This window comes from Agrilus planipennis, unplaced genomic scaffold (genome assembly GCF_000699045.2).
Source record: "Agrilus planipennis isolate EAB-ADULT unplaced genomic scaffold, Apla_2.0 scaffold32, whole genome shotgun sequence".
Classification (NCBI taxonomy): Eukaryota; Metazoa; Arthropoda; class Insecta; order Coleoptera; family Buprestidae; genus Agrilus; species Agrilus planipennis.
Window position 1 is genome coordinate 763332 of NW_020439506.1, and position 17439 is coordinate 780770.

The 17439-nt window shown below is 34.4% G+C and overlaps 1 protein-coding gene across 3 annotated transcripts in view; it reads left to right on the top strand.

Annotated features, from left to right (window-relative positions):
• The window catches only part of LOC108735732 (peroxidasin), a 128449-nt gene that overhangs the window by 80197 nt on the left and 30813 nt on the right, over positions 1–17439 (top strand). For 2 of the 3 annotated variants that reach the window (XM_025979215.1, XM_025979216.1), the window contains exons 1-3: positions 11432–11553; positions 11695–11889; positions 17165–17425. In XM_025979215.1, coding sequence (XP_025835000.1) covers positions 11478–11553; positions 11695–11889; positions 17165–17425 — 532 coding nt within the window. In that variant the 5' untranslated portion in view covers positions 11432–11477. Of the gene's footprint in view, positions 1–7492; positions 7637–7777; positions 7973–11431; positions 11554–11694; positions 11890–17164; positions 17426–17439 lie in introns of those variants that run through there. The other variant, XM_025979217.1, reaches the window with a different exon arrangement.

Sequence of the window (17439 nt, forward strand, 5' to 3'; positions counted from 1 at the left end):
AAATATATCTTCAAAACCTATTATATGTATTCCCATATACTCTATAATTTCTGCTTTACGAAATATTTTCAGTTTTATCCTTTGCCTTTGTTTAAAAAATTTTTCATAAATTTATTTGCATAAATTGTGGCCTCTTCGGAAACGCTGTGTGCAGCTATGCTGTATGTATTTTGCATCCTCGCTTTTGAAAATGTAGATGTACCTGATAAGTACCGCCTCTAGTGTTCATTACTGATGTTATGCTAACACGATACGCCACCAGACAAGTGTTGTCTCTTTCATTCTATGTTTAAATTATGATGAAAATTCACATACACCGAGCACCTTTTACCTAAACGCTCTCTATAAAAAAAAATTACGGTGCTCCTCCATGTAGGTACATTTCAGTTTTTACAGAGATTTTAAGTGATCGAATTACATTTATTTCAAATAGAACGGTGTTTTTTTAATGGCGCAACGTTCTTTTTCCATTTTTTTCAAAAAATGCGGGGTTAAGGTTAAGTTTGCGGAATCGGTACAAGTCTTTTATTTTTTCCTTGTCCGTAGCAAATAACTGGAAATTTTTGAATTACTTCCATGTATTTAAAATACATATAAGAATAAACTTTGCAGCAATTCTAAAAAATTTTGATTAACGGATGCTCGTCTTGTGACTATCTAATATAATTTGACAATATGTATAAATATATATATGATTTATATGGAGGAATATAAACTTTGTAAAAATAATGTTATGTACCTTCACAACACTACGATAAATAACACTATTTTTCCTTTCTCGGGAAATCTTTCTTATAGTAGACAATACAATGGAATGACCCATATTAAATGATAGACTAGTGAATGGACACGAAAATCTAATAGTTGTAGGAGATTTCAACGCAGTAATAGGTGAAGGTAAAGTGGGTGCAATAGCAGGTTCTTTTGGATTAGGCAATAGAAATGATAGGGGAGATAGGCTGATAGAATTTTGCGATAAGCATAACTTAACCGTCGCGAAAACTTTATTTAACCATCACGTTAGGAGGCGCTATACGTGGAAGATGCCAGGTGATTTAGAGAGATATCAGTTATATTACGTACTTGTTAGGTAAAGATTTAAAAGGACTGTAGGAGTTATCCAGGAGCAGATATAGATAGCGATCATAACTTAGTAGTTATGAAGACCAATCTTAAATTGAAAATTCTGAAAAAGATGGAAGGTAGGAGACGTCTTGACTTAGAAAAGCTAAAATGTAACGAAACGCGTGAAAGGCTAGGTAAAAGGACAGACGCACTACTAAAGGCGACGGGAGAAACGAATGACAGGGACATAGAGACAGAATGGAACTGCATTAAAACGTGTCTAAAGTCAGCAGCTACAGATATACTAGGTCTTAAACAAAACAAAAGTAGGAAACCCTGGATATTTAGAGAACCTATACGCAGGCCATGAGTTGCAAATATATTAGAGAAGGAATATAGTGTGGAGATAGATGAGCTAGGTTATCCCATAATGAGAGAAGAGTTCGATGTAGCATTAAAAAACTTAAAGAATAAAAAGGCGTCAGGTGTAGATGGGATACAAGGGGAAATTCTAAAACATGCAGGACAAGAGGATAGAGATCGTATGTTTAAACTAGTTAGTCACATTTACGAGACGGGGAAAGTTCCAGAGGATTATAAACGAAATGTGATAGTAACCATACCTAACAAGAGAGGCGCGGATAGGTGTGAAACATTTAGAACAATTACCTTAACTTCCCATACGTCAAAAACTTAACTAGAATTGTACAGAGGAGGATGGAAAAAAGGGCGGAAAAACTACTAGGAGAAGATCACTTTGGGTTTAGAAGAAATAGAGGAACGCAGGAGGCCATTCTATCTTTACGAGTAACAATAGAGAAAACGATAGAAAAAAGAAAGAAGGCATATATAGGATTTGTAGATTTAGAAAAAGCTTTTGATAATGCTAAATGGAACAAGATGTTAAAATAAATACTTAAAAATGTAGGGTTGAGCTACAAAGATAGAAGAGTGATACTTAGTTTGTATAAAGAGCAGCATGCAGTTATAGAGCTAGGGCTGCAACATAGAGAAGTAAATATTAGGAAAGGAGTCAGACAGGGATGTACACTGTCATCACTACTTTTTCATCCATACAGGCGCAAAAGATTAGTATGTTAGATTTTCAGATGATATAGCAGTATTAGCATCTAGCAAGGAGGAGCTAGAGATAGCTTTAAATAAAATGGAAGCGGTGTTGACAAAACAGTACTGTATCAAAATAAATAAAAGTAAAACAAAAATATTGGTATGCAAGGGAAGGAAAAGTAGGGAAAGAGCGAATATAAAGATAGGAGACGAAAAATTAGAAGAAGTGACCAATTTCAGGTATCTAGGAAGTCAGGACGAAAGGATTAGTAGGGATATAATGCAGAGGATAGCGCAGGGTCGAATCGCCTTCAATAAAAAAAATCACCTCTATGTTCGCGAAGGGTTAATTTAGAAATTGGAAAAAGGTTGTTAAAGGTGTATGTTTGGATCACGGCGCTGTACGGGTGCGAAACATGGACAGTGGGAGCGGCGGAAAAGAAAAGGTTAGAAGCGTTCGAAATGTGGTGTTATATGCGGATGATGAGGATATCGTGGATAGAGAAGTTTAGAAATGAAGAGGTATTAGAAAGAATATGAGAACAGAGGACTCTATGGAGATCGGGAGGAAATAGGCGAGATAGGTTAGTAGGACACCTTTTCAGGCATGAAAGTCTAGTCACAGACATATTAGAGGCAGAAAGGGGAGTTAAGAGGAGTAGAGGTAAACCTAGATTAGGTTACTGTTCGCAAATAGTTAAGGATATGGGTTGATCTAGTTTTAGGAAAATGCGAATATTAGCGCAGGATAGGAAAGAGTGGAGATGCGTGTCCAACCAGTCTGACTGACGATTTTATGATGATGATAATGATGATATGATACCGTTCGTTGAAAAATTAATTATCATTTAGTATGCGTAATTCCATTTATAAAGAAAAAGTTATTCGTCTTTTAAGATTGTCAAAAGTAGGTTTCGATATTTCCGACTCAGAATAATGTACACATTTGGCCCATAGAAAAAAAGATACGGTAATTCATGTTAAAACGAACTGTCTAAACTACAACCCTTTTAGCTTAATGGTTTAAATGCCATTTGATATTATCAAAGAACTGAAATCGTATTTTTTTTTCAAAAACTGTTGAATATCTCAAAAACTACAGAGAACAAATGAAGATAATTGTTGTAACTATAGAAAACTGAACAAATGTTTTGGTAGCTGACACTACTTTAGTAACAATACATCAATGTTTGTTTCAAGTAGTACTTGATGTAACTGATACTACAAAATAAGATAATTTGTTAGTGCTTCAATAAAGTTTTGAGTTGTAGATTGAGCTGAAACGAAAACGTAAATTACGTCCAGGGTCAACAATTTTTATTACTATCCCTAAATTCCGTTTAATATATGCCTAATACCTACACTTAATGGTGGTGATAAATGTAATGTGACAGTTTGAAAGTCGAATAATGGTTTTGTTCCATACATTATGGGAGTATGTACAGTAGGAATGGGTATAGCGAGGGATTTTTCGTAGGGTGGGGCAGATTTTCAATAACTATAACAGGCGGGCTGAAAAGTTCGTAGGCTAGCACAGAAAAAAATTTGTTTTTTGACAGAATTTGATTTTTTATTCAATATAGTTCCCTTCGAGGGTGATACAACGATTATAGCGGTCATACAATTTTTCGATTCCATTTTTATGATACTACTTGACTTCTTCGATTACCTCTTCATCTGCACGAAATTTCTGTCCAGCGAGCATTCTTTTAAGGTCTGAGAACAGAAAAAAGTCGCTGGGGGCCAGATCTGGATAGTACGGTAGATGCGGAAGCAATTCGAAGCCCAATTCATGGAATTTTGCCATCGCTTTCATTGATTTTTGACACGGTGCATTGTCTTGATGAAACAGCACTTTCTTTTTCAAACAACAAAAATTCTTTCACTAAAAATGCTATAACTCAGATACTAATAGTGCAACAGTTGTCACATTTATACATGTATCTTTTGAAGGTTAGGACTAACTAAAAATCATATGGATTTGATACTAGTAGAATCATATATGGGTCAGCCTATGAACTTTTCAGCCCGCCCTTGTATGTTTATATAGGTTTAATGTGTTTAATTTCTATCTTATCTTGTGCCGATATTGAGACTCGTCAGAACCTTTTCCAAGTGGTGGGGTTAATTGATAGAGGGAAACTACCCTTTGTCCCTACTATCTACGTCCATTTACACAAGTAGAAACTAGACTGCTTTCGGTCAAATTCAACTTTATTAAAAAGATATTTGTTACAATGATTAATAAGTCGAATATTCGCCTTTATTTTGTCATTTATTATCATGTGATGATGAATGCCTTCATTGATGATTTCGAAGTATAATAGTCACCATGCTATTTTCGCATATTTTCAACTTTCGTGAATCTCTTTTTTTTTAAATATGATGTCAACTGATGAATAAGCGACACTCGAAGGAAGCTAAACCTGTAGAATATACCGCATGCTGGATAGCATTTTAGTCTAAGAAGAATATGGGTTCCTGGGTTGGTTTATTGTATGTGGACGAGCGTTGTCTTACAAAAAAGTCGCTTCCCGTATTCCTTGGCCCGTAAATGTTCTTTTTCTTCCGGACCACCAGTTAATTGGATCAACTGCGCATGTAACAATTGCGTCAGGTTCCAAAAACTTGAAGTAAATAGCTCCTTTGTAATCCTACCAGACGCAAAACTTTCTTGGCATAAATATTCGGTTTTGTAATTGATATTGATGATGTCTGGTCTGAGTACCAACCCATACTTTTGAGATTCTCATACAAAATCCACTATTCATCGTCCGTAATGATTTTTACAAGAAATTCTTTCTCCTCTACCAAGAAAGCAAAATCATGTAGATGTCACTTCTTCGGTTTTGGTTTTTCCTCTATCTGTATCTTTCCCATTGCCTGTAACGAAAGTTTAGTTATTAATAGCTCCTAATTGATCTTCAAGGTCTTTTTGAGATTGACATGGACATTCATGCAGTAAAACCTGAAGTTCTTCATCTTCAAATTTTTTCAGGGTTTACGACCGCTAACTAATCTACTGTTGGTGAACTAAAAAAATGTTCGTTTATGGTGTATGACCTTTGGTATTAGGTTAGGTTAGATTACCTACTGTACCTGGATGTGGATCGTCCTGAAGACTTAAATTTCCATCACGAAAACTAACAAATAACTGTTGATTAACTGTGAGAATGTTCACTTCAACTAGATTATGCAGAATTTTTTTTTATATGAAAACAGAATGCAAAGGCGTTAATGCTGCTCATCGACATCCATCTCTTATAAAATTGATACAGACGAAATGATGGGTTTTAAATTACTCAAATTTATATTATGAAAACAGCAAACACTAAGCGGCATATATTCAAAATAGCGAGCGATGCAGTTAGGGTTGCCACCCGTATCTACTTTATTATAAAGTATTGTACTCTATTTCGACTGTGCGTACGTTATACTTTACAAGACACATAAAGTACGCAAAAATACTTTATTTAAGACCTTAAGTAAACATCGTAATTTTGTAAGCGATTATTCGAAATTCAGAGTACTTTTATATCAATAATATTGCACAGAAAAATGGCAAGCTATATTTACGGAACAACTTGATTTCCCAAATCTGTTCAAAGTAGTGTCACTTTTGCTGTCCGCTCCCACCACTTCAGCATTTACTGAAAGATTATTCTCTTTTATGAACGCAAAGTGGCGGGACAACAGGAATAATGCTTCATTAAAACTAATTAAAAATGAACTTTTAGTTTACTTAGATTTTTGTTTGCCATGTTTAGAGGCTATTAATGTATTTAAGAGCGACAGCAATTTGTTACTAGCTGCTAGGTGTAACAAAAAATATGTTTTTAAAAACAAAAAATATTGTACTTTATTTTTATGCTGAGTACTTTTTTTTTAACCTTTTGGTCGATAAATACTTTATGTAAAGCCTGAAAAGGTGGCAGCCCTAGATGCAGTCTACTTCAGAGCCGAATTGCTACTTGCACACCTTGTAGGGTATACGTACATAATAGGTATATCGAACGGAATTTACATATAGCAATAAAAATTTTCCGGTCAGAATTTACCTATAAGGTCATTAGAACATTTCGGGCGAAATTTGTACTAACCCCAGCTGAAATAAACGTTTTCTGATTTATGATAGTTACACAAACCAAGTTTTTTTAGAAAAGTTTTCACTGCGTTAAAATTGAAAAAGAACCTTGCAACATATCGGTATACACTGCTACTATTTTTCACTGTAACACTGCCAAAATGTTTTTTCTATTAATTTTTACCACTACAGATTACACATAACCTCAAATTAATCTCTTCTAGCTTAGTGATAAAGCTATGGTGCGTAAAACCAGAGACCCGGGCTCGATTCCCGGCGAGAACGTGACAGTAGTATCAATTTTTCCTCTATAATTTGAGGTTATCTGTAGTGGTAAAACTTAATTCAAAAATTAATTCACTTCAATGTATTGGAAAGCCTACAAAAATTCGTCTAAAATTCTCATTTTTATTTTGTTACCGCAACTAAGCAAATTTATTTAATGTTTCATTAAATTAAAAAATTGGTTGTGACAAAAAAGAATTCAGTGTTGGTTTTTATTGCAATAATAATTCGAGAAGGGTNTAGTACAATGCTACATTTAGTGCAATTCATTATGCTCAACAAGGTCCATTTAAATAGTTGAGCATAATGAATTCCACTAAATGTAGCATTGTAATACAAATGGAGTTTACCGCGCCATTTGTGGTATTTTACACGTTTTTAGTAGCTGCAAAATAAACTAAGTAGTGAAATAGAAAACAAGAACAGTTAATGTTATTTGAAGGAAAGCATAACTATAAATTAACAACCGAAGCCCCCCCCCTCCAAAGAAGAGTCAGGGTGAAAACTAGTGGATCTAGCTGTCCTCCCTCCCCTCATTTTCTGCCAAATAAATATTGAGGAGGACGAGATAAAAGCGAAATCAAAGCTTTCTACTATTAGAGGACCCCGCTAGATTTCTACGGGAAATGACTCTCTGTCAAACTCGTTGAAACTTTGGCTTCTGATAGTTCTCGACGTCTATATCAAAAGTCTCAAAGTCGTAAAAGCTCATCGTTTTGAGTTAAAAGTTGCATTGTTCTGTAAAGACTTCCAATGTGCAATTATACGCTCAAGAATGTATGCATACGTTGAGTATTATACCTATGTATTTTGCATTAATATAAACATTAATTATTAGCGCTGCATACAACTATAAACAAGCAACTTTCATTTCCCTTAAGTACACTGTGACGTTGAGGTGTGCTACAGTTTTGCAGAGCGTATTACCATCCCTGGTCCGAAACCTTGTCACAGCATAAGATAGATAAGGATGTTTTTTGAATATTGCAGTTCCTCCTCAAATGCCTAAAATTGAATTTAACACGTCTCAAATTTTGCCTGGACAAAATTTAACGGTAATGCAGGGTGAAATTGCAACCGTTAAGTGTATATCTAACTATGGGAATCCTCCGCCGGTTCTAAAATGGCTTTTGGGTAAGTAAGTTTAACAGCTTTAAGTTAAACGAACCCTTTACCGTCTAGCACAAAGTTACTTATTGTATCCACGTATGTACAATATATACATACTTACATGCATATACCTAACACACTAGCTGTATGATGTCTCCTTTTTAGACCTCGATGAAATTAGGTCACCTCGTAAACAAACCAACTCGACAGAATTAGACAATCCGAAGACTTGGATGGCAACATCACTTTTAGAACTTGCTATCACGAAAGACAGTCATGGACGTTTGCTGAAATGCGTCGCATACCATGAATCTTATCCTTCCAAATCCGCAAGTACTGAAGTTCGACTAAATGTTATGTGTACGTAAAAACATACTATATTACGTAGTTGAAGTGAAACTTCTTTAGGCTCGATGGCAGTAAAATCTCAAGGCCATGAAACGACACGTTTTGCAACGTTTCGTCTCGCGACGCGATGTGCTATGAGAATAGAATGGCGCACATGCGCATATCGGTATTACAGTCAGCTGTCAGTGACTGACATCTCATATATTATTGTATACTGTATATTCACTTTACTATAGTGCTAAATTAATGTTTTAGTTATATCTGTGCAGTTATATTGCAGTAAGTGTATTGCAGTAAATGTTTATTTAACAACAATTATACTTCGTTTACTGTCTCTAGCGATGTGCCCCTTCCAATGTCTTGAATGCGCACTGGCAAAATTGGAGGTAGGGAGAAAAAAGTACATTATACCCTCGACGCTTGTACATTAAACATACTTTTTCGTACAGTACTTGCCAAAAAAATTGTTCAATCATGAAAAGTAGTGCGTGTCGAAAGCAAGGTTTTAAAACCTTTAATATGTCTTCAAATATAAATACACATCTCGTTGATATATTCAGTAGTAATTGGTACCAATAACAGCACATTCAAGCAATGCAATTTTAGTGGATAAAATGGTTAGTTTTTCCGTGCAGTACTGTACGAATTATACGCTCCACACCAGTTGAGAATTTGGCCGAGAGTTGTCTCCTTCCTTTTCTGGCCTAGTGCTGTTCTTTTCTACTTTGCGCCCGTCAAGTTAAAAGTCACATCGCTACAACTAAACGAAGTATAATATTTATTTAAGAGTTAGTATTATTAGGTATTAATTCTAATTCCTTGTAGTTATTGATAGTTTATGGTTTTTTAAGCACTTGGAAATATGAACGGAAGCGAAAAAAATTTAACCTTTTTTTTGTTATTGAATTACATAAAAACGTATTAAAAATATACTCCTTAGGTGGACTAAAAATAAACTATGCAGGAAAACATAAATCCTGAAAATTCTCGTACTCTCTCTTTCACCAATGATTACTTATTCCTTATAAAGGTATAGAGATCGCCAAAGAAGTTTCACTTCTTTCACGTGTACTGAGTTGCACCTGTTTTATTTTTTAAAGCTTTACTTTAAACGATCAGCAGCGAAATATCCGAAAAATAATCGACACTAAAGCACATTTAATAGTTCTAAATTGAACGAGCAGTAACTGCTACGAAAATGGTTAGAATTCAGTAATCTCACTACGAACAGCAAAATAAAATCCTAAAGGTTATACGTGATTGGCGCAACATTGCTCACTTTTTATTACACTTTGTCCGGCATTAACACTAATAATGGTTGTACAAAATGATCAATAGTCAAACACGTTTTCAGTATCGAATAAACAAATTCGAAGTGGTCAATATTCTGCCGAAACTGCCAGACGCGGATCGCGATTTCGATCTTTTTGGATCTCATGAGCGCGTCGCAGACAGTTTCGACAGAACACAGACCAACCTTTACCTGCTGTCAGCAGTGCGTTTTATAAAATACCACAAATGGCGCGGTAAGCGCCATCTGTAGTACAATGCTACATTTAGTGCAATTCATTATGCTCAACAAGGTCCATTTAAATAGTTGAGCATAATGAATTCCACTAAATGTAGCATTGTAATACAAATGGAGTTTACCGCGCCATTTGTGGTATTTTACACGTTTTTAGTAGCTGCAAAATAAACTAAGTAGTGAAATAGAAAACAAGAACAGTTAATGTTATTTGAAGGAAAGCATAACTATAAATTAACAACCGAAGCCCCCCCCCTCCAAAGAAGAGTCAGGGTGAAAACTAGTGGATCTAGCTGTCCTCCCTCCCCTCATTTTCTGCCAAATAAATATTGAGGAGGACGAGATAAAAGCGAAATCAAAGCTTTCTACTATTAGAGGACCCCGCTAGATTTCTACGGGAAATGACTCTCTGTCAAACTCGTTGAAACTTTGGCTTCTGATAGTTCTCGACGTCTATATCAAAAGTCTCAAAGTCGTAAAAGCTCATCGTTTTGAGTTAAAAGTTGCATTGTTCTGTAAAGACTTCCAATGTGCAATTATACGCTCAAGAATGTATGCATACGTTGAGTATTATACCTATGTATTTTGCATTAATATAAACATTAATTATTAGCGCTGCATACAACTATAAACAAGCAACTTTCATTTCCCTTAAGTACACTGTGACGTTGAGGTGTGCTACAGTTTTGCAGAGCGTATTACCATCCCTGGTCCGAAACCTTGTCGCAGCCATAATATGCAATACATAATATTGGTATAATACATAAAAATGCAATAGAGTGACCCAAAAAAACAAAGAATTTTTCTTTTAGAGTCTCCTATGAACATATGTAAGATTATCTTGTTTTAAGAGCCCCCTCCAGCTGGACATTTCATTTTTAAATCTGAAAATTTTTAAAAAAATCCAAAATGGTCGAAGATTGATTTTTTTATTTTCTTTTTTTTCTCGTTGTTTCACTATTTCCAACAATAAAAATGATAAAGATCCTGAAAATTTCGTCGATATTTTGATTTTTTGTTTTGAAGTTGACATTTGAAAGAATAAAAATAAGGCAAGAGAAACGCAAAAAAAAATTAGAAACGATATTAGTGAAAAAAAAAATAAAAAGGTTAATATTCGTCTTCATATGTCGCTCGAAAACATCTAAAGTACTCTACGTGGAAATTTAAAAAAATATTAAGCAACCTTTAGATATCAAAATATCGACTAGAAATTTTAAGGATCTTTATAATTTTTATTGTAAGAAACAGTGAAAGAAGAAGAAAAAAAATTAAAAAATCGGTTTTCGACGATTTTGATCGACCTTAAAAATTTTTTTTGAAATGTCCTTTCGAACAGCTCTTAAAAGATGATAAACTAACAAATTTACGTTTGTTCGTTTTTTAAGTCACCCTAATATGCATATATAGGTACTTTAACGTATTTAATCCGTATAATAGATAAATAATAGGTATAGTTGTACTTTGGAAGTCCTTATACATACAGAAAAATGCAACTTTAAGTANATTTAAATGGACCTTGTTGGAGCATACGTAATCCTAAAATGTAGCATCGTACTACAGATGGCGTTTACCGCGCCATTTGTGGTATTTTCTAAAACGCACTGTTAAGACAGCAGGTAAAAGTTGGTCTGTGTTCTATTGGAGCTGCCTGCGACGCGCTGATGAGATCCAAAAAGATCGAAATTGCGATCCGCGTCTGGCAGTTTCGACAGAACACAGACAACTTCGAATTATTTTATTCGAATTATTTTAATTCTCAAATTGTTTGATTTAATTTTTGATTTTAATCTTGAATCATGTTTCACCAGGTGATAACGGCAGATACCATTAAGTTATGGATACCTATTATTTTTTTTGTCACTATATGTACCTCTATTATTATTATCATAAGATAGATAAGGATGTTTTTTGAATATTGCAGTTCCTCCTCAAATGCCTAAAATTGAATTTAACACGTCTCAAATTTTGCCTGGACAAAATTTAACGGTAATGCAGGGTGAAATTGCAACCGTTAAGTGTATATCTAACTATGGGAATCCTCCGCCGGTTCTAAAATGGCTTTTGGGTAAGTAAGTTTAACAGCTTTAAGTTAAACGAACCCTTTACCGTCTAGCACAAAGTTACTTATTGTGTCCACGTATGTACAATATATACATACTTACATGCATATACCTAACACACTAGCTGTATGATGTCTCCTTTTTAGACCTCGATGAAATTAGGTCACCTCGTAAACAAACCAACTCGACAGAATTAGACAATCCGAAGACTTGGATGGCAACATCACTTTTAGAACTTGCTATCACGAAAGACAGTCATGGACGTTTGCTGAAATGCGTCGCATACCATGAATCTTATCCTTCCAAATCCGCAAGTACTGAAGTTCGACTAAATGTTATGTGTACGTAATAACATACTATATACGTAGTTGAAGTGAAACTTCTTTGGGCTCGATAGGAGTAAAATCTCAAGGCCATGAAACGACACGTTTTGCAACGTTTCGTCTCGCGACGCGATGTGCTATGAGAATAGAATGGCGCACATGCGCATATCGGTATTACAGTCAGCTGTCAGTGACTGACATCTCATATATTATTGTATACTGTATATTCACTTTACTATAGTGCTAAATTAAAGTTTTGGTTATATCTGTGCAGTTATATTGCAGTAAGTGTATTGCAGTAAATGTTTATTTAACAACAATTATACTTCGTTTACTGTCTCTAGCGATGTGCCCCATCCAATGTCTTGAATGCTCACTGGCAAAATTGGAGGTAGGGAGAAAAAAGCACATTATACCCTCGACGCTTGTACATTAAACATACTTTTTCGTACAGTACTTGCCAAAAAAAATTGTTCAATCATGAAAAGTAGTGCGTGTCGAAAGCAAGGTTTAAAACCTTTAATATGTCTTCAAATATAAATAAACATCTCGTTGATGTATTCAGTAGTAATTGGTACCAATAACAGCACATTCAAGCAATGCAATTTTAGTGGATAAAATGGTCAATTTTTCCGTGCAGTACTGTACGAATTATACGCTCCACACCAGTTGAGAATTTGGCCGAGAGTTGTCTCCTTCCTTTTCTGGCCTAGTGCTGTTCTTTTCTACTTTGCGCCCGTCAAGTTAAAAGTCACATCGCTACAACTAAACGAAGTATAATATTTATTTAAGAGTTAGTATTATTAGGTATTAATTCTAATTCCTTGTAGTTATTGATAGTTTACGGTTTTTTAAGCACTTAAAAATAAAATATGCAGGAAAACATAAATCCTGAAAATTCTCGTACTCTCTCTTTCACCAATGATTACTTATTCCTTATAAAGGTATAGAGATCGCCAAAGAAGTTTCACTTCTTTCACGTGTACTGAGTTGCACCTGTTTTATTTTTTAAAGCTTTACTTTAAACGATCAGCAGCGAAATATCCGAAAAATAATCGACACTAAAGCACATTTAATAGTTCTAAATTGAACGAGCAGTAACTGCTACGAAAATGGTTAGAATTCAGTAATCTCACTACGAACAGCAAAATAAAATCCTAAAGGTTATACGTGATTGGCGCAACATTGCTCACTTTTTATTACACTTTGTCCGGCATTAACACTAATAATGGTTGTACAAAATGATCAATAGTCAAACACGTTTTCAGTATCGAATAAACAAATTCGAAGTGGTCAATATTCTGCCGAAACTGCCAGACGCGGATCGCGATTTCGATCTTTTTGGATCTCATGAGCGCGTCGCAGACAGTTTCGACAGAACACAGACCAACCTTTACCTGCTGTCAGCAGTGCGTTTTATAAAATACCACAAATGGCGCGGTAAGCGCCATCTGTAGTACAATGCTACATTTAGTGCAATTCATTATGCTCAACAAGGTCCATTTAAATAGTTGAGCATAATGAATTCCACTAAATGTAGCATTGTAATACAAATGGAGTTTACCGCGCCATTTGTGGTATTTTACACGTTTTTAGTAGCTGCAAAATAAACTAAGTAGTGAAATAGAAAACAAGAACAGTTAATGTTATTTGAAGGAAAGCATAACTATAAATTAACAACCGAAGCCCCCCCCCTCCAAAGAAGAGTCAGGGTGAAAACTAGTGGATCTAGCTGTCCTCCCTCCCCTCATTTTCTGCCAAATAAATATTGAGGAGGACGAGATAAAAGCGAAATCAAAGCTTTCTACTATTAGAGGACCCCGCTAGATTTCTACGGGAAATGACTCTCTGTCAAACTCGTTGAAACTTTGGCTTCTGATAGTTCTCGACGTCTATATCAAAAGTCTCAAAGTCGTAAAAGCTCATCGTTTTGAGTTAAAAGTTGCATTGTTCTGTAAAGACTTCCAATGTGCAATTATACGCTCAAGAATGTATGCATACGTTGAGTATTATACCTATGTATTTTGCATTAATATAAACATTAATTATTAGCGCTGCATACAACTATAAACAAGCAACTTTCATTTCCCTTAAGTACACTGTGACGTTGAGGTGTGCTACAGTTTTGCAGAGCGTATTACCATCCCTGGTCCGAAACCTTGTCGCAGCCATAATATGCAATACATAATATTGGTATAATACATAAAAATGCAATAGAGTGACCCAAAAAAACAAAGAATTTTTCTTTTAGAGTCTCCTATGAACATATGTAAGATTATCTTGTTTTAAGAGCCCCCTCCAGCTGGACATTTCATTTTTAAATCTGAAAATTTTTAAAAAAATCCAAAATGGTCGAAGATTGATTTTTTTATTTTCTTTTTTTTCTCGTTGTTTCACTATTTCCAACAATAAAAATGATAAAGATCCTGAAAATTTCGTCGATATTTTGATTTTTTGTTTTGAAGTTGACATTTGAAAGAATAAAAATAAGGCAAGAGAAACGCAAAAAAAAATTAGANTGAATTCCACTAAATGTAGCATTGTAATACAAATGGAGTTTACCGCGCCATTTGTGGTATTTTACACGTTTTTAGTAGCTGCAAAATAAACTAAGTAGTGAAATAGAAAACAAGAACAGTTAATGTTATTTGAAGGAAAGCATAACTATAAATTAACAACCGAAGCCCCCCCCCTCCAAAGAAGAGTCAGGGTGAAAACTAGTGGATCTAGCTGTCCTCCCTCCCCTCATTTTCTGCCAAATAAATATTGAGGAGGACGAGATAAAAGCGAAATCAAAGCTTTCTACTATTAGAGGACCCCGCTAGATTTCTACGGGAAATGACTCTCTGTCAAACTCGTTGAAACTTTGGCTTCTGATAGTTCTCGACGTCTATATCAAAAGTCTCAAAGTCGTAAAAGCTCATCGTTTTGAGTTAAAAGTTGCATTGTTCTGTAAAGACTTCCAATGTGCAATTATACGCTCAAGAATGTATGCATACGTTGAGTATTATACCTATGTATTTTGCATTAATATAAACATTAATTATTAGCGCTGCATACAACTATAAACAAGCAACTTTCATTTCCCTTAAGTACACTGTGACGTTGAGGTGTGCTACAGTTTTGCAGAGCGTATTACCATCCCTGGTCCGAAACCTTGTCACAGCCATAATATGCAATACATAATATTGGTATAATACATAAAAATGCAATAGAGTGACCCAAAAAAACAAAGAATTTTTCTTTTAGAGTCTCCTATGAACATATGTAAGATTATCTTGTTTTAAGAGCCCCCTCCAGCTGGACATTTCATTTTTAAATCTGAAAATTTTTAAAAAAATCCAAAATGGTCGAAGATTGATTTTTTTATTTTCTTTTTTTTCTCGTTGTTTCACTATTTCCAACAATAAAAATGATAAAGATCCTGAAAATTTCGTCGATATTTTGATTTTTTGTTTTGAAGTTGACATTTGAAAGAATAAAAATAAGGCAAGAGAAACGCAAAAAAAAATTAGAAACGATATTAGTGAAAAAAAAAATAAAAAGGTTAATATTCGTCTTCATATGTCGCTCGAAAACATCTAAAGTACTCTACGTGGAAATTTAAAAAAATATTAAGCAACCTTTAGATATCAAAATATCGACTTGAAGGATCTTTATAATTTTTATTGTAAGAAACAGTGAAAGAAGAAGAAAAAAAATTAAAAAATCGGTTTTCGACGATTTTGATCGACCTTAAAAATTTTTTTTGAAATGTCCTTTCGAACAGCTCTTAAAAGATGATAAACTAACAAATTTACGTTTGTTCGTTTTTTAAGTCACCCTAATATGCATATATAGGTACTTTAACGTATTTAATCCGTATAATAGATAAATAATAGGTATAGTTGTACTTTGGAAGTCCTTATACATACAGAAAAATGCAACTTTAAGTAATCTTATCTAAGTGAACATATTTCGTAAAGATGACTCTATGACTTAGCGTCCATTTTGAGACGTTCGATCTACACGACGACAAGTACAAGAATCCAATTTAATCTTAGTATCAAGAGTATAACAGAGAGCCACTTTCCGTATGGATCTAGCGAGGTCCATTACGTTTAAGTATGCCAATATAATTGGACAAAAGCGGGATTATAATTTAAAAAAAAATACAGGTAAATGTCTCGAAAGATGTCACCATGACAAAACTCACTTCTTACCATAACTATTCAGCTAAAGTGCTGAAGGTTACGATACGAGTGAATACGTTGAAACTAAATCAATTGTAATCAAGTTGATACCTGCCATACGTTTAGTTCCGCTTTTGTTCTGGTCTCTCTTTGTCCAGGTCCGCTTTTGTCCATGATTCAGAAAAAATGAGTTGGGCGGAATCTGTCTGCAACAGTTGTAAAGCATTCCTAACAACATAAATGAATAAAAACCCTGGAATGTTTTCACAAATTTTTTTATTACCTCGAATGTACTAAAAGTATCTACCATTTATCATTTATCCCCAACTGTGAAATCGTAAGGGGAAAAGTGGAAGGAATTCTAAAGGATTACAGTTTACATGTTGAGTGGAGAAGTAAATATAACTGTTAAGCGATTTTTTAACTTCAAAATATGTTTTTGCCTTTAGAAATATTAAAATACGTAATTTTGGATTCAACGAAACTTCCGCCATTCTCTCCAACTTTCTCTATACGATTTTAGTTAAGATTTTATTTGCTGTTCGTTTAATAGCAATTTCTTAGACCAACTAACAATTTTATTGCACAAAAATTGCTAGACAACTGTGAGTTTATATTTTTCATAATTTGCTGTTCGTATTTTAAAATTACAAGCAAAATTTCTTTGCAAGTAGCAAATTTACATGACAGATCATTTAATAATTTATTTAACAATAGAATACACAACAATTAGTTTATCACAAAAGTTCATTATTGTTAGCACACACTATGAAAAAATACAATAAACTTAAAAATACAAAATTGTAGGTATCTATTTCTATGTTTATTCTTCCATTTGAGAAAACCACTGTGGGATTAAGTAATTGTAATAGTAAACAAATAAAGATGTTAATTAAAACTCAATAGTAAGTACAAAACTAAAATGTTTGTAATGAATTATGGTAATGTAAATGCTAGATTTCTCTTTTCTGGTTTTGCTCTAAGTTTAATGGGTCTTGAACTTGGCCAAACTTTTTTTCTCGTTTTATAGAAAGATTTAAAATCGCAATTTAGTACGCAGTACTTACACAGATCCTGTAATTCATCTTCATTTGATACACCGGCGTCATCATTTTTTTCAGTTGTTCCAGAAACGCGATTGATCGGCGTCCCTGCAACAGATATCGAGGAATTTATAGACACAGTTGCAATTCGCTGTCAAGTGAACGCTAATCCTCGGGCTAACGTAGTTTGGAAAAAGGAAGGCTTGTCGCAACCGGTTAGCCTTCAGGAATTACTCAAATTCAGTCCTGTCACTCGACAAAACTCCGGCCTTTACACATGTCATGCCCGAAACGCTGCAGGAGAGGCTCCACCCTTAAGATTTAATCTTAGTATCAAATGTATATACACATTC